At 50.2% G+C, this 17749-nt stretch overlaps 1 protein-coding gene across 4 annotated transcripts in view; it reads left to right on the top strand.

The window, feature by feature from the left end:
* The first annotated feature begins 7390 nt into the window (after positions 1-7390).
* The window catches only part of RASGRP2 (RAS guanyl releasing protein 2), a 49062-nt gene continuing 38703 nt past the window's right edge, over positions 7391-17749 (top strand). For 2 of the 4 annotated variants that reach the window (XR_013229435.1, XM_077327943.1), the window contains exons 1-2: positions 7391-7683; positions 16367-16519. Coding sequence is in view for 3 of the 4 variants with exons in the window: in XM_077327943.1 (XP_077184058.1) it covers positions 16447-16519 (73 nt within the window). In the remaining variant the exon portion in view is untranslated. Of the gene's footprint in view, positions 7684-8546; positions 8633-15745; positions 15765-16366; positions 16520-17749 lie in introns of those variants that run through there. The other 2 variants (XM_077327964.1, XM_077327954.1) reach the window with 2 other exon arrangements.

Here is a 17749-nt window from a genome sequence, read left to right as displayed (position 1 = left end):
GTAAGCCTTGTTCACCTGTCTGCATTTCTAAATGGGATGCCTGCTCTCTTAGGCTGCTAGTGGGTCTCAAAAGTGAGGACAGTAGCCATGACATCTTGACAGCCTTCTTAACCCAATGACTTGGTGGCCCAGGCTAGTCTGATCTCATTTGATCTTGGAAGCTAAGCAGAGGTCAGTATTTGGGTGGGAGACCACCAAGGGAGTCCACTGGCTTGCAGTGGCAAACCCCCTCTGCTTGTCTCTTGCCTTGAAAACCCTACTGTGTTGCCATAAGTCATTTTTGACCTGCCGGTACTTTACACACCCACACAATTCTGTTAAGTTTTGCACTGGAAATGCTCTTGTAATATCCTGGCTTTCTCCCAGTTTAATTTTGAATCAAGCTCTTTTCAATCTGACAGAATTCTTCCTGTCGTTCTCCCCGAACTGAAACCTGCAAACCAGGTCCGATTTATCCGTGTAACACAGGGGTAGTCAAACTGCGGCCCTCCAGATGTCCGTGGACTACAATTCCCATGAGCCCCTGCCAGCGTTCGCTGGCAGGGGCTCATGGGAATTGTAGTCCATGGACATCTGGAGGGCTGCAGTTTGACTACCCCTGCAGGGCATGCTCTGAGCCCTGTACTTCCAGGGGCCCTACACAGCGCTTCCCCCACACCCTGTGGATCAGGGCCATAGCCTCTCTCCTCCCCTCTTTTCCCTCTTTAAGGAAACTTGGAGTGACATCCCTCCACTGGGGGTGGGGGGGGGACTCCAGCCATGGTCTAGCTGCTCCTGTCAAAATTGTACTCTGCTAGGGCTCTGTAAATCTTTAAACTGGCTCTGGTGCTACGGGCCCAGAAATCCTTAAATCACTCCTGCTGCAAACCCATTTTTGCAAGAATTTTCTTTGATTCGTTTAGGGGCTGGTAATCAGTGATTGACTGATAGAGAGATGGTGGGATCTGAACAGGCATTGTAGCCTTGTCCCCTGACCCTTGATGTGGGTGGAAGGAGGGTAGATGGTTATTCCGCACTGATTGAATTGTTTTTGGTGCCTGCTCAGAGCCACCCCATTCTTTATACTTCAAAGTAGGTTATAGCGCTGAGGGGAAAGGTACACTGTACTTCCTCAGAGGCACTCTTATTTACAGCTATAGCCACCGGTCTACCACATCTTATCCCATCCTTTTTCTAAATAGCTCCCGGTGGCCCAATAGTATAGCCATAGTAGGAGCCTGGCTAAGAGCCGGGGCGGTGTAATGGTTAGAATGTCAGACTAGAACAGGGGTAGTCAAACTGCGGCCCTCCAGATGTCCATGGACTCCAATTCCCATGAGCCCCTGCCAGCATTCGCTGGCAGGGGCTCATGGGAATTGGAGTCCATGGACATCTGGAGGGCCGCAGTTTGACTACCCCTGGACTAGAATCTGGGACACCTAGGGACAAATTCTAGGTTCAAAGGTTCGTGGTGAGGGCAAAATGGAACAACCCTCTTGTGAGGTAGGTCAGGCTGCGAGAAAATAACCGGCACACTTTACCCGGAGCAGGGATCCGACCCAGGTTTTCCTCACTTCTAGTCAACATTCGTAAGCAAACTCTCCAGTATTTCCACTCTGAGTGCTGGTAAGCAAAGGCATCAGGGAGGGCGTGGGAGAGGTGGTTTCTCGCAGCTTTGAAGCCACAACTGGTGGGGGGGTTTCTCTGATCATTGCTCTCCCCTCCCTTTTCCCCTGCAGGAGGGGAGTGGCATGGTGGGGGTGGCCTGGCACCCCCTCCGGCCCTGGTGCTTAGGGGCAGGTTGCCATAATTGGATCTGCAGCTGGCGGGAATCGTGGTGATTAATTGGCCGCGCAGTGGGGCAGCTGGAGAACCACACACTGAGCAATTCCGTCACGGACCTGCACACAGGCATTCCCACCAACGGCAGTACACCAAAGAAGAGGCTCAAGGATGCGCTATGCAGGAGAGGGGCAGGGCTCATGCATCTCAGGCAAATGAGATCGGAAACAGTATTTAAAGAGAGCTGAGATTCATCCTTTCCTTTGAAGTATACTCAGGCCTATTCTGCACACAAATGGATAATGCATATTCAATGCACTTTAGAAGTAGATTTTCCTGTTCTGCACAAGTAAATGCAGCTGCCAAAGCACATTGAAAGTGCATTATCCTGTGTGTGCAGAATGAGCCTCAGATTTAACCTGTCCCATTGTTATCCTTTTGTCAAATAGGTTGGCTGGGTTTTTGAGATCACATCACTTCCTACCAGACCTGCCAGGGTAAAGGAAGGGTAAGCACACACTTTCAAAGCACAGAATCCACTGTCTGGGGATATCACTGTCTCTGTGCAGCCTTAATTTCTCCAATGGTTTTTCAGGACAGGAAGGAAAATAACTGGACAGTAGTCTAGGCTGGTTATCAGAAATATCTGCCAGCAAGAAGGTCCTTCAAGGAAGCAAAACTTGATCGTTAGTTTACTACCCCTAGAAATATTGTTAAAAATCATGCAGAAATTGTTCTGGCATGGCTTAGCGGTGAAGCACCAGCTCTGCATGCAAAAGGTCCCAAGTTCCATCCCTGGCATGTCCGGCTGAGACGATCAGACAGGAGGCAATGAGAAATACATCCGCCTGAGGTCCTGGGAAACTGCTGACAGCCTGAGTCGACAATACTAGCTTTGATGGACTGAGAGTCCGATTCGGTTTAAGGCAACCTCATGTGTATGTGTTCACGTGTATGACATTACGACCTAAACAGGAAAAGGCATGCCTGGAATGCAGGTATTGTAAAGAGGGCAGTGAAAGACACACTTTGGAGTTGTATGTGAAATCTGAGCGTAAACCAGAAAATGACATCTCTCCATTAATGGGAGTCAGACTCTTTTTAGGAAAAGGGAAAGGAAGAAGAGTTTTGGAGGCTCACTCTTAACCTTGTAGTCTTGGCACAGCGTTTTCTGGCAGTTCTCAGTAATGAATTCATAGAAGCATGGAATCATTGAGCTGGAAGGGATCTCCAGGGTCATCTAGTTCAATCCTTTGCAGAATGGGGTAAATTCACAACTATCTGCCCACCCACAGTGACCCCAATTCCATGTCCAGATGATGCCCCCCCCCAAAAAAAAAACAGGAGGAAATTTGCCTTCTTACCCCAAAATGGCAATAATTTCCCTGGGCATGCAAGAAAGGGCAACAAGAGCCAAACTCAGACACAATCCCTTCTGCCCACCCGCTTACAATCTGCCTAAATTCACAGCATTTCTGTCAGATGGCTATCTGGATTCTGCTTAGAAATCAGCATTTCTGTCAGATGGCTATCTAGTTTCTGCTTAGAAATCAGCATTTCTGTCAGATGGCTATCTAGATTCTGCTTAGAAATCAGCATTTCTGTCAGATGGCTATCTAGTTTCTGCTTAGAAATCAGCATTTCTGTCAGATGGCTATCTGGTTTCTGCTTAGAAATCAGCATTTCTGTCAGATGGCTATCTGGATTCTGCTTAGAAATCAGCATTTCTGTCAGATGGCTATCTAGATTCTGCTTAGAAATCAGCATTTCTGTCAGATGGCTATCTGGTTTCTGCTTAGAAATCAGCATTTCTGTCAGATGGCTATCTGGATTCTGCTTAGAAATCAGCATTTCTGTCAGATGGCTATCTGGTTTCTGCTTAGAAATCAGCATTTCTGTCAGATGGCTATCTGGATTCTGCTTAGAAATCAGCATTTCTGTCAGATGGCTATCTAGTTTCTGCTTAGAAATCAGCATTTCTGTCAGATGGCTATCTGGTTTCTGCTTAGAAATCAGCATTTCTGTCAGATGGCTATCTGGATTCTGCTTAGAAATCAGCATTTCTGTCAGATGGCTATCTAGTTTCTGCTTAGAAATCAGCATTTCTGTCAGATGGCTATCTAGATTCTGCTTAGAAATCAGCATTTCTGTCAGATGGCTATCTAGTTTCTGCTTAGAAATCAGCATTTCTGTCAGATGGCTATCTAGATTCTGCTTAGAAATCAGCATTTCTGTCAGATGGCTATCTAGATTCTGCTTAGAAATCAGCATTTCTGTCAGATGGCTCTCTAGTTTCTGCTTAAAAGCTTCCAAAGGAGAACCCACCACCTCCCACGGAAGCCTGTTCCACTGAAGAACTGCTCTGTCAGGAATTTCTGGACAATAAGCCGAAAATTCTTTTGAATTAATTTCATCCCACTGGTTCTAGTTCGACTCTCTGGGGCAGCAGAAAACAACTCTGCTCCTTCCTCCGTGTCCCAGCCCATCAAGTGCTTGAAGATGGCTATCATATCACCTTTTAGTCGTCTTCTGAATGCAGAACCTGGCATTCACCTTGCCTGACCTTGAAGCCCTTTCCCGAGTCTCCCAGTTGGGTGGAAGGCTTATCTTTATACAGAGCACTGGATGAAGTTATTTTGCATGTGTTCCAGGCCCTTTTATTCCTACTGGTGACAGTGATGTACCGTGTTGCACAGCATGTGCCAGGGCTAAGCCTCCTTGCTGGAAACAATGTCGTAAGACCTGGGGTCTGCCTCTTCTTCTACTTAGGGCTGTGGCTTGCAAAGCCCCAATTCATTTCCAAAATCCTTTTACAAAGACAACTCCAGACCCAAAGAAGGCCCATGGCCACACTGAAGTAGTAGAAAAGTGCAAGAGTCCAGGAGAACCTTAAAGACTAACAACATCTGTTGCAGGGTGAGTCTTCTGTTAGTCTTCAAGGTGCTCCTGGACACTTGCTTTTTTCTACTGCTACAGGCAGACTAACAAGGCTACCCATCTTGGTCTATCACTTTGAAGTGTTCTGTTTCTTCCAGAGTGACTTACTTATAGGATTGGAGTCTACAGATAATGGGAAAGGAAGATAATGGCTTCTTGACTAGAGGCTTAGCAACTCCATTTTAAGTAATATGGCTCATATTTTCCACATGAGCTAAGAAAAAAAGAAGAGCTGATTTTTTACACCCTGCTTTTCACTACCCAAAGGCTTACCAACACCTTTCCCCTCCTCTCCGCACAACAAACACCCTGTGAGGTAGATGAGGCTGAGAGAACTCTAAAAGAACTGCTCTGTGGGGACAGCTCTAAGAGAGCTGTGACTAGTTCAAGGTCAGCAATCTGGCTGCATGTGGGGGAGTGCGGAATACAGTCTGATGCTTTTTAATCACTACACCACAATAGCCTCTGAACCTATGCAGAGTACCTCAAACATCTATGAGTGGCTTCCAGGCTAGATGGTGGCTTCTGTGCAATTCCGCATTGCTCTTGGTGCTGCGCAGGTCTTTAGTATCCACATCTAGGTAAGCTCCATTCTTCTCCAACGTAACAGAAGAGAACTTGCATTGCTTTTTGTTTGGCTGCGGTGAAGGGAGAAGCCGCACCCGTTGAATTTCTCCCTGAAAAGTTGTGCAGCTGATCACAGTACCAGCCCAGGCCACCAGATACCCACACAGGCCTGCACACATGTAAGACCGGCTCCCATTGTTTTGTCTCTCTGAACAGAAACTTGGCAAGAAAGCCCTTCTGTCTAATCCAGGATCTGGGGTAGGGGGAAACCACTCTCTGTGTGCTCAGAGGCACTGTGGTTGCTTTACACATTCCAGAGGTTGAGCCCTGAGATGCTCAGATCCAAACCAAGCCTGGAGGAAGGTGCTTCAGACCATCAGGATCAGAGAAGAACAACATTTAAAGCAAGCGGAACATATCTCTCAGACATTCCTCCCATAAATTTGGACAATCCAAAGAGCACACACAGAGGGACTTTCATGCTTCACTAGGTCACCACAGCCCGCTTCAAGATGCAGCCAGGATTAGGGGATCTGGGCTCAAGCCCCTGCACCTAGCTTCTTGCTAAAGGGAACCCCGGGACAGATCCCAGTGCTGCATCTTAGGTGCACCCTCACCTGGCTTGTGGGAGATGTGTGTGTGTGCAGGAGCTCCAGTTACTGCCGGGCCCTCCAGTCCTTTCCAATGAGAGCCCTGCAGTGCTGGTTGCCATAGCAACCAGGGGATGCTGCATTGCCAAAATGTGAGGACCCCCAGGAGGCTGTGTTTGTGCTCCACATCTGCTCTTTGCTCTCTGGGTGCCGGGCTGCTACACCCACCCTGGGCACCCCCAGCGGCTGCGTCAGCGTTCTGGTTCCTTCGCCTCCCATCATATTCTCCTGACGATAAATCTGCATCTCCCCCCCCCCCTTCTGTAGCAAAAGCCCAAATTAATTTCACCTTCCACACTTTCCCAGCAGTGTTGTTAAGCAAGGTATGCCCAGGCAGCAGCTTGGGGTATTTCAGTGCCCAAGGTGCTCCAATTAGTACAGGTCACATGCCACGCTCTTGCACATTTTAACGGATTGGCACATCAACATCTCCCCGTTGGTTTGCACTCCTGGGTCAGATCCATCCATCTTTCCCTCTGCCTGCTGAATTGAGAGCCAGTGTGGTGTAGTGATTGGTGACAGACCAGTATCCGGGTTCGAATCTCCATTCTGTCATGGAAGCTCAGCCAGTGTCCTTGGGCCACGCTCATCCCCTGAGCATAACCTACCTTACAACATTGTTGTGAGGATAATATGGAGAATGCTGTGAGCCATTTTAGGCCCCAACCGGGGAGGAAGATGGAGTATAAATGAAGTCAATACATTTTTTTTAAATTGCCTTGGAAATGGCCAGCCAAGCAAGGTCTCTTTCCTGCCTCTGTTGTCCCCTGCATCAGTGAATTTTCTTAATTAGCATTTGGTTCATTAAGGTAATTGTTTCATGTTTTGAAACATGGGATTCATTTCTATGCTGCTCTCAGCGCAGGAAACCCCACAGAGAGCGCTTTCATTGGATTCTACCCTCTACTTCTTGAGACCAAACAAAGTAATAAACCCATTCCCAGATACGGCTGTTCCAAGGACACTCAGTGGCACTCTGCACATGCTCTGCACATAGGCTCCATGATTTATTTCTTATTTTTGCCAAGGCACAGTGATATTAGGCTCAGATTAATCCTGTCATATGCCCAGATTTTGGGGGAGGGGGCGGGATGATCCAGCGGCCAGTGACCCCTTTGCTCACTCCAAGCCGACCTGCGTGTCAGAACGCTGCTCCCGCACAGCCCTCTGCTTACCCTCAGAGGCACTGCTGCGCGCTTGGCTCCCGCGATCCTATCAGCGCAGCTCGGGGGTCCCCGGCAGAAACGGGCTGCTTAGCCGGTCTGGCCGCGGCGCTCCTTCCTTCCCTCCTTCCCCCGCGCCCCCTCCTCCCTCTCCGCCAGCGAAGGGGTTACGCCTTCCGCAGTGCGCCCGCCCGGATTGCGGCTGGGTCTGGGTGACGGGCTCGAGGCCACAGCGGGGGGCGTCCGATGCGGGAGCCGCTGGCGGGGGCCGAGTAGGGCGGAGGGCGGGCGGGCGGGCGGGAGGGAGGGAGGGGGCTGCCTCGCCTCGCCTCGCCGCCCGGCCCTTCCTTCCCTCCGTCCCTCCCTCCCGCCTTCCCTCCGGGGGGGAGACGAGGCTGCGCTGCGCACGCCGAGAGGCACAGCCAAAGCCGGGCGGAGCAGCCGTCGAAGGGCGCGCAGAGACCGGGCAGGAGCGGCCACTTCGGGGCGCGGCGGGAACGGGAGGCGGATCGCCATCCCCCGCGAGGGACAAGCGTCCCACCCGGCGGCGCGGGGAACGGGGGATCCGGCCGGAGCTCTGCGCAGGGCCGCCTCTCGGGGAAGCGGTAAGACCAGAGGGAGCGCTCTGCTAGGCATGTGCAGAGCGCCGCTTCGTCGCGGACGGTGACCCCTTCCGCCGCTCGGGTCCTCAGGCGGAATTTCCCGGCAAGCTGGAAGCCGGCGACTTCTCTCTTTCGGGACGCGTGGCCCAACCGCCCCACCCGAGCGAAGGCGGCGCCCCTGCCCCATGGGAAGGGGTGGGGTGGGGGACGGAGGGAGCCCCCCCCCCTCGGACAAGCCGTGATGGAAAGCCATGTGCCTGAGGGTGCCTCTGCGCGCCCAGCATGCCTCCCCCCTCCGCACCCATTTGGGGTGGGGCAAAAGAGGGTGACAGGGGACAGAAGGTGTGACTTCCAGGTGGCCTTGAATGCCAGCTTTGAAAAGGCATTGCCGACCCACCATGGGGGCGGGCGGGGGGCGGGGGGCGGACGGGACCCTTCCCACGGAAGTGGGAGAGGACTCTTCAGGCGCGGGTCAGGCGGCTCCGTTCAAGCCAGCCTTGCCGGCTCAATCACTCTGCGGAGTGTCTGTGGGTGAGATTTAGCCCGCGGTGGTAAAGTGTAGCTTTGTGCTCACACCCTGTCATGCGGCTTGTCTCAGTTTTGTGGTCGCTGCACCCAGCTGCGGATGGGGGGTGGGAAGGGCAAAACAAACATCTGGGTAAAACAGGTGTGCATCTCTTGACACAGGACTGTGTGTGTGGGGTGGAGTCAGTTGGCTAATCGGAGGTGATTTGGGCTTCCTGGGTGCACTGTTTATGCTGGTAAAGGTGTCAATTTTTGGCAGCGCTGGTGCACAAAGAGAGGGCTGTGCTGTGCAGTTGCCTGGGGTCAGTGTTCAGGATGTTCTTGTATGCCTTTTCCCCCAGGGATTCAGCTGTGGAGGGTAGCCAGTGTGCATAAAAGGGGCTGAGCATTGCAGCGTGGAGCACCACATGTGAAACGACTGCATCTTGTATGTGCATGAAGGGATGGGGCGTATGGTTTTTGTGTGCGTATGTGCCTGCATGGGAGGTCGGGCACAGGTTGCATGGCATGCAGAGGGAAGAGGCTTGGAGTTCCTTTCCGTGTGTAGGCTTCGCTTTTGGGAGGTGCGAGCTTGCTTTGGAGACTTGCGTGCCTGTGTGTTTGTGTGCCTTCCTGCCGCAGATCCCTGGAATGCTTACTCCTTTTGCCTTTCTGTGTTGTGCAGCAGCTGCGTGTGTTGATAAATGTTTGTGCCACAGACAATCTGTTGTCAATATATTTATCCTGCTGAAGTGAAAGGGGGTGTGTGTCGATGTTGGGAAATTACATTTTGCAACTGGTAGTTTGACTGATATTTTGCAACCAGGCCTTGGGTGTGCAGGAACCAAAAGGGGAAAAAAATCCACCCCAGTCTGCAGGGAGGCTGAATGTAAACCAAGAAGTGGCACCTAGGAGAAAAGGGAGGTCTCCGTGCTCTCTCCGGCTGAAGCTGCCCATCCCTGAATGTCATCTCCTTTCACCCCGCTGCTGAGGTTTTGATCCAAAACAGCGAGGAACGAAAAATAAAAAAAAAACCCTTACCTAAAAATAACTCCACCAGAAAAACGCCAACCCACCATTTCCGAGCACAAAAGACTGTCTGAAAAGATTAATAATAATTGTGCTCTACGACACAAAAGACATTCCTCACTATATCCAGGGATTCCGGGTGCTGTGCTAGAAAGAAATGCTGGTGTGGGAATGACAGCTACTTCAGCAATGTGCGGGGTATGACATTGTTTCTCTTGGGAGCCCTTGGTAGCTTCTCTCTCCTGCCTTCCGGGAATGCATGGCATGGCTTCTCTCCCCCTACACTTTACTCTCATAGTCACCCTATGAGACTTGTGGCTGACTTGGGATTTGAACCAGGGTCATGACAGTCTAAGATCAACACCCTAATGGCTATTCCACACTTGGTTCTCCACATGCCATATAGATGGGTTCAGGATTATCTTTTCTGAATAACTCTTGCTACCGTTTTTTCTTCAGATGGCCAGCGTAGTGTGCTAGTTAGAATACTGGACTAGGACCAGGAGACTCGGGTTCAAATCCCCTCTCTGCCTGGGAAGCTCACTGAATGACCTTGGATCAGTCTCTCCCTGTCTCACTCTCTCTGCCTAACTGACCTCTTAGGGGTGTTTATTTATTTATTTGCGGTTCCATTTGTATCCCGCCACTCCCACATAGTGGCTCATGGCAGGTAACAACCATCTTTCACAATAAAACTCCATAAAAATACATAGTCCTATTAAAATTCATCTCTACTCCCCCCAGCAGTCTAAAACACCCTCCAACATGCTCACGGCTTCAACAGCTATCTCTGGGGGCTGCCTGGGCAGCTGGATGTTCCAGTTAACTCAGCTCAACTCCGGTCCAACCCAAAGACGTGGTGGAAAAGCTCCATTTTATAGGCCCTGTGGAACTGGGAAAGTTCCGTCAGGGCCCTTAGCTCTCCTGCGAGCTCATTCCATTGGGTCAGGGCCAGGACTGAAAAGACCCTGGCCCAGGCCTTGGGCCAGGGACCTCCAGTAGATTTGCATCTGCCAAGTGAAGAGCCTGGCGAGTGGCATAAGGAGATAGGTGGTCCCACAGGTATGTGGGGCCCAGACCGCGGATAGCCTTAAAGGTTAACACCAAAACCCTGAACCTGATAAAGCTGCTTTGACTGAGCAGTAATATCAGGATTCTATCAGTCTCACCTACCTCACAGGGTGTCTGTTGTGAGGAGAGGAAAGGGAAGGCGATTGAAAGCTGTTTTGAGACTCCTGGTGGAGAAAAGCAGCATATAAGAACCAACTCGTCTTCTACTACTCCTGTGACCTGTGCCTCCATTGAAAGGGAAGCATCCAAATTCACGCTCAAATTCTTGGCCAAGGGTGAAGTTCTTGGTCAAGTTGCACCCTAGCCAGGGTGAGCACGCAGTCTTTCTGACCTGCTGCCTTCCTACTCAGCCACAGGATCTCCATCTTGGAGGGGTTGAGTTTCAGGCGGCTTTGCTCTAACCATCCAGCTACAGCTTCCAAACATCTGGCAAATGGACCCAGGGGCGAGACTGGGCAGCCGTCCATGAGGAGATAGACCTGGGTGTCATCCACATATTGGTGACAACCCAGCCCATAACTCCGGACCAGCTGGGCCAGAGGGCAGAACAACTGCAGAACCCCACAAGACAATTTGTAGGGATGTGACAACTTTACCCCTACTGCTGCCCTCTGCCAACCTCTGTGTCCCTTTCCGGAGAAAGGAGCGGAGCCGCTGACGTCCCTCGAATCCTGCCCCCGTCAAGGTGGTGGGCTAACCACTCATGATCGACCACGTCAAAGGCTTGTGGATAACATTGGAGGAAAGGAGAACCATGCAGTAAGCCACTTGGGTCTTTGTTGTTGAGTAAATCAGGGTATAAATAACACTACATGAAATGTTTTACTATACATTTTTCCATTTTGTGTTCTTTGTGAGGCAAGTCACTGTTCCCATTTTGCGATGGGAGGGGACTTAGCATCATAGAATAATAGAATCATAGGGGACATGCAGGGCATCTAATCCAACTCTTTGCTCAATGCAGGGTCAACCTAAAGCATCTATGAAAAGTATGTGTCCAGCCGCTACTTAAAGACTGCCAGGGAGGGGAAGCTCCCCACCTCTTTAGGTAGCTGTTTTCACTGCTAAACTATTCTGACTGTGGGGGGAAATATAATGATAATTGTGCTCCGTGACTTGAGGATAGTGACTTGCCCAAGGCTATTGAGCCTTCATAGCACAGATGGAAAGAGGGAGTCAATATAGGTCTAGGTGGTCTATAATTATTATGGAGTTCATGAGCTGAGTACAAGGTTGTCAACTCATGTTCTGTGTAATAGTATGACATGAGCTGTGAGTTCTCCTCAGCTCCCACGCATGTGGTGATTGTGGAGTTCAGACTTTCCCCTGCACTATCTACTTGACCTGAAATGGTCCTGAGGGGGACACCATTTCACCCCTTGGGAAAACCCACAAATGTTTCAGATCATAAAATTGGCACAGAGTAGGGCAAGGTTGACTCCAAAAGTACCACACTTGTGATCTGAATTGCTCACCATCTGCCCAGGAATTGAGGAGAACCCGCAACTGGTATCAGTTTCAGAGCTGGACCTTATCTGTGTACATAGCTTGAAGCTGCCACTGGATTGCCCTGACTCTGAGCCCTGCTGACTTCTGAGCCCTCACTCATGTAAACAGGGCTGTTTTGTGTGTGTGTTAGAATCAGCCTCACTCAGAGATGAGGTGAACAGTAGCTAACCAACTGTTTTACAACCACATCTGAAGCAACTAAGGTGTGGCTGAATGTATAAACTTGAACGGTTGCAGTGGGACATTGTGGGGCGTGGCAGTGAGTGTGAACGGCCAAATGGCCTGAAGTTTCCCTGAGGGAGGCTGTAGTAGGAGCTGCATTAGAACAGCTGGAGTCATCCAGAGCCACCTTGGAGACCAACAGAGTATTAAGCTGATGAAGGAAACTTTAACAAAAGCTTATACACCGGAAATCTTGTTGCTCTGTAAGGTGCTACTGGAACCTCAGAAAGGGTCTCTGTGTGTCCGTGTTGGGGGGATTTTCACTGTAGATTCCTTGCCAAAACTACCCCCTTCCACAATTCTAGCTTATTTTTATGTAGAACTTTTAAGATATATGCTTGTTTGCAGATGTGGTGGAATGAGAAAGCACCTGGAACTGTCACATGCAAGGGTCTGGCTGTTTTCAGAGGAGAAAGCTACAGTTCTAATTTTCTTTTTAAAAAAACCTTTATTTGGAAATTGTGTGACCTGGATGACATGGTTTAAAAGGCCCTGCCTTTGTGTATGAACAGTACTTAGAAGAAGTGGGTTTTAGTGGCCCCCTGAGACTAATGCCATACTGTGGCGCACGAAGCTACTGCTAACAGGCTTCAAGGCCTACTGCTTGAGCCCATTTTGTTTCAGCAGCGGTGGATTGCAGAGCCTTCCCTCAAGGAGGCTGCACTTTGGGCATAGAGGAGACCCTCCAAGGGGCTCTGTTTCTGTGGTCAGCTCAGCAGCAAGAGGCCAGCTGGAGTTCCCAGGCTGAGGAACTTGTCTAAAATCAGCTGCCAGCCCTGAGTCATCCGCTGGCAAAAGCCCCAGGTCTCAGCCTGCCTTCCAAACATTCCATGGCTCTTTTTCTCTCTTGGGACGAGGAGAGTGGATAGATGTGCTAAAAAATCTGGTCTCTGTAATCTGGTGGGATGGGGCCTGAGACTTGGGACCATCTTTCCCTAAGGGCAAGAACAGGCTATTTGCCCCTCTGTCCCTATCTGCAGAAAAAGGCTTTAAGTTCAGCTTCAGTTATGGAAGACTGGCTGAAAATAAGCCTCTCCCCCTCCAACTCAGCGTCACCCCCTCCCCTCCACACTTGTTTCTACTGAAAAGAGGAGAGGGAATCCTGGCCCACCATCCTCATGGGGACATAAATTATTTGGCTTAGATCCCTACGGCAAAAAAGGCTGTGCCTGCTCAGAGCCAAGATTTCTGGGCCCCTTTCTTTGGTCTCAGAGTTGGAGATTTGTATTTAGGAGTAAAGTTTTTGGACGAAGTTGGGACTCCAGTAACTAAAGAAGGGTTTTAAAACCCACCTTTTCAACCATCTAGTGCAGGGGTAGTCAACCTGTGGTCCTCCAGATGTTCATGGACTACAATTCCCATGAGTCCCTGGTGCTTTCAGTCTCCAATGAGAATCCCAGGTACTCCCAAACTCAGTTAACGTGTTATATTTTGAATGTCTTGTGTACATCGGTCTGCAAGAAAGAGCCAATGCATATTCCCTGTGCAATTGAAACCTGGGCAAATGTGGGGCTTGTGTCACACTTTCAGCTTTACCTGCGTTGAATGTGACATCAGAATTATTAAATGCATGTATTTAAAAAGATCTGTTGTACTCTATATATACGGATTGTGCATGTGCTTACTGTTTGTGAAGAGGCCTGGCTTGGAAACCATTTTCTGACTTGGAAACTCCTGCTCCTGTGTGAGATGTTTGGTAAGGAAAATCACACTGTGAAAGCATGAGTTGTCAGGTTCCAAATCTGAGTGTGAAAGTCTTTCCAGGGCTGAGCTGTGACCTAAGGGGAAAAGTTTTGTTTGGTGAGACCAGAGGCCCATCTAGTCCAGAGTTCTGTCTTCAGCAACAGTCTTCTGAGATTTCTCAAACAAAATATTGATACCCTCTTGGCTGTCCCTAGCATCCGTGAATTGGGCTTCTTCTGCATACTTCATCTCTCTCTCAAAGGCCTTCCTCAAACAGTAACTTCTGTTAACTAGAACACCAGAGTTTTCTCCTTCTGTGCCCTGTACATTGCCACTTCAGCAAGAACTGAAAAGTGAGTTTGTCCCCAATGTTGCAATGAATAGGAGCTCCATTGAAAGGGCAATCTAGCCAACTCTCTCTGCTCAGGAGACCTGAAGCTGTACTTCAGAACCATCCATGCTGTTGCTTTCAGAATCCAGTGGAGACACTTCTAAATCACCCAGGGGAAACTGAATCTCAGATTTGCACTGATGAAGTGGAGAATCGTGGGAAAGAGGGTCACACAGCCAGGAAATCCTTGCAGCATGTGTGCAATATAGTTTGACGAATTCTTAAGGGTGAGGTAGGAGGAAATGCTGTGCCTTTGGATGTCTTCCTGTCCTGCCTGAAGTGGTGTAGCCCTTCCTCCAAGAGAGGCTTTTGATGGTGCGATGCAGCTGTTGTGGATCGAAGGCTTCTCTCTGTATGAGGGTTCTTCAGAACTCTCTTCTGCAATTTTCGTTTCCACCCTCAAATACCATTTCTCTCCAGGATGTTGCTTTTCGGAACTGATGCTGACCCCGAGAACAGCTGGTCCTGATGTTTTGGATGCAGGAGGCCTAGCAGTGTTGCTGGCTTGGGCCTGGTCTCGCAAGGTGGTGTCATCCATGTGTGTGCCAGATCGAGAGGCCAGTCTCTCCATCTGCCGAGTCAAAAGCAGCCAAGTTTGGGCTGGGAAGCCTGGTGCGGTCAAAATCATCTCGCAACTCTCAGGGTTTTGCAACCTTGAAGGAAACTCTTTCCGTGTGCTCCCCTCCCCCAACCCCCCGCGTGGCTGTGACAGCACCATGCGCAAGCATCCGGGTGGACCTCTCTGATCTCACTTATGTAAGAATTGGACCGGGATCAAAAGTCCACCCGATCTAATTCCCACCCGCACTGATTTCACCGCTTTCATTGTCGCACCATAATGTCAACAAGATAAGTTCTGTCTCATCGGGCTGTCATGAGGATGAACCTCAGTCAGAGGAGCACTTTGCAAATGAAGAGGGGCATGCGGATGAATTCTAGATGGAGAGATGCTTGGGTCAGGGGCAGGGTCCTGCTGTTTCACAGGACAGAAATAAACGGAGGCCAACCGAACCTTAAATTTTGGGGACCTGCACAATCCAGGAGAGTGCTTCAGTCCCCCAGGAGCCTCAGGCCTTGGGACTGCTGCTTGGGTTGCAAGGTATATGATTAGTGTATAAACCAATGATGTGCTAAGCAGTGGGTCTGTGTGTGAGTGAAAGTAGGCTCACTAGAGAAAGAATACTTTCCTGGAAGTAAACTCCCACTGAGTAGACTGGAGTAGGACTGAGTAGACCTGTTTAGGACTGGTCTGGAAATTTCATACTTGGGCTGCCTCAAAAGGACACAGAGAGTAAGGACAGAGCAAATAAATCTCCAAGAGGGGGGTTCTCAGTGAGATCTTGATCTAGGTACACTGGTAAGATGCTGGGTGGCGGCCTCTTCTCCCACCACCCTTGCTGATTTTTGGCTTGGATCCCTGTGCCTGCTCAGAGCCAAGAGGAGGGCAAGCTGACCATGGGGCGTGACCCACACAGAAGGTTGTCTGGCTGCTGTTAACAAGGGATGAAATGGCGAATATTGACAAGAATCTTCCCCTCCAGCAATGGGTGTCAGCTTTTAAAAACCTGCTTGACCGTGGCTCCCTGTGATGTGTTTGCAGCAGGCAGAGTGACTTGGCTGCCGCATAATCGGTGAAGTGGCTGCCCGTCTTCTGAACCTAGTTTGGTGCCAGAAGGTGAGACCAGAAGGTGGGAAGACAATGCCACTGCATGCTGGCTTCTCCCTTGGCCCCTTGCTTGGAATGGACAGACACCAGCAAAACCTTGCCATACTGCCTGTCCATGTGTTTACTTAGATATTTATATTTATACCCCGCTTTCCTCCCCACTGAGGACACAAGGGGTTTACAATATTGTTCACTTCTTCTCCAATTTATCATTGGGACTGTGATGTTGGACAGAGAGTGTGTCACTGCCTCACTCAGGTCACCCAGGCTGATCTCATAGCGGAGTGGCGATGCAGAGCTGGGCCTCTCAGATCCTAGCCTGGCACTGTGAGCTGTTTCTGCCTGATGGGAAGAATTGGGAGCTCCCATTGCAGTGTTCCTCATGCAAATGCTTTTTTGGTTGTTGGGTTCAGCGTTCCTGCCGTGTTCCAGTAAGTTCCTGGGGTGTGTTTTGGATCCCTTCAATTCTCTATTTGCTAATGTGGGATTTTTCCTCCAGTTAGGATGCATCTTCCTTCGTGTGAAACTGCAGGCCTGCCCCGCCGACCCTCCGGGTTCCAATCCCAGAGAGAACTGCATGATCATAACTTTCTTCTCTTGTTCTTGTTAAGGTACACTCCCAGAGATCCTTGCCCTCTGATAGTGGGGACAGTGCTGTGCCCAGCTCAGGTGGCTGGGCCCAGGAGCTGAAATGTCTGGGACTCTGGACCTGGAAAAGGGGTGCACAGTGGATGAACTCCTACACGGCTGCATCGAGGCTTTTGGTGAGTAGGCGAGGCAGGGGCAGGGTTGTTTCCTGGAGTCAATTATGGGGAGGGAGGCAGCCTTCAGGGGATGCCCCAAGCTACACAAGCATGGAGGGGGGTGTTCCTAGATGGCAGCCAAGAGAGGGCCGCCCCTCATGGGTCCTATTTCTGGCATAGCTGCCTGCCTGCCTGCCTCTTCTGCATAGTATCACTCAGCTGCATCCACCCAGTTTGGTAGACTGCAGACGTCCATGGGGCAGCGCTGACTTTGGGCTGTAGGCTGCATGAGATCAGCAGACTTTCAGCTTGATTGGTAGTACACTTGTCCAAAAGACTGACAAGTCTTTGGCGCTGGCAGTGGTAATGCTCAGCGCTGATTCCTGCATTTTTGCTGTTGTTGTTTCCAGGAGGGAGGGAGGGAGGAAGGAGCTATGTCTTGCAGCTTAAAACCTTTTGAGGGAGGAAGAAAGGCCCTTTAGCTTTCTTGTTGCTCCTTGTTTGGAGTGGGAGTTGGCCGGTGCATCAGGTTTTGGGGTAAAGCTTCTGCAGGCCCCTCATGCCAAGAGCACCCGGGGGTCAGAGAGGGCTGGAGTGGCGAATGGAACATATTGCTAAAAACAGACACAGCATTTTGTGCATGTGGCTGCCTGCACTGTGGGGAGTGCCAGGCTGAGAAAAAGAACCAGGTGCAGAAATGCACAAAGGAAAAACTCTAAGCAGGCTGTGGATTTGCCCTCGGGTTGTGGCCTTTGGGCGCTCAGGAAGGGTCTTCTTCCCTCAAAAGGTCTTTGGCTGCCTGCTTTTCCACCAATGCTTTGGTCCTCTTCCCTTTAATAGGGATGGTCTAAGAATCTTTTTAGCTCATTATATGCCCCCCGAAGAGCACTATGGTCAATGGACCACTATCTGTTCAGAGCCTCAAAGAGGTAAGACTGGCCTCAATCAGGGCCAGGACTTCTTTAGCTCGTGGCCTGGTCTGGTGGAATGCTCTGCCAACTGGAAGCAGGGCCCTGCGAGACCTTAGCCAGGTCCACAGGGTCTGCAAGACAGAGATTTCCTGCCAGTCCTGTGGTTGAGGCAGGCAATGTAATATCTTACAATACCTAATAACATCTAATTGGCTGGCCTCCCCTGAGGAAACACCCACTAGAATACCAAGAGTAATTACACCTGCTCAGATATGATACTCTTCTCAGCACTCAGCTGATGGATGAGTTGAGATACTGAAATGTGTTTTTATTGTGTAAC

This window comes from Paroedura picta, chromosome 1 (assembly GCF_049243985.1).
Source record: "Paroedura picta isolate Pp20150507F chromosome 1, Ppicta_v3.0, whole genome shotgun sequence".
NCBI classification, from domain to species: domain Eukaryota; kingdom Metazoa; phylum Chordata; class Lepidosauria; order Squamata; family Gekkonidae; genus Paroedura; species Paroedura picta.
This window is presented reverse-complemented; position numbering and strand designations above follow the sequence as displayed.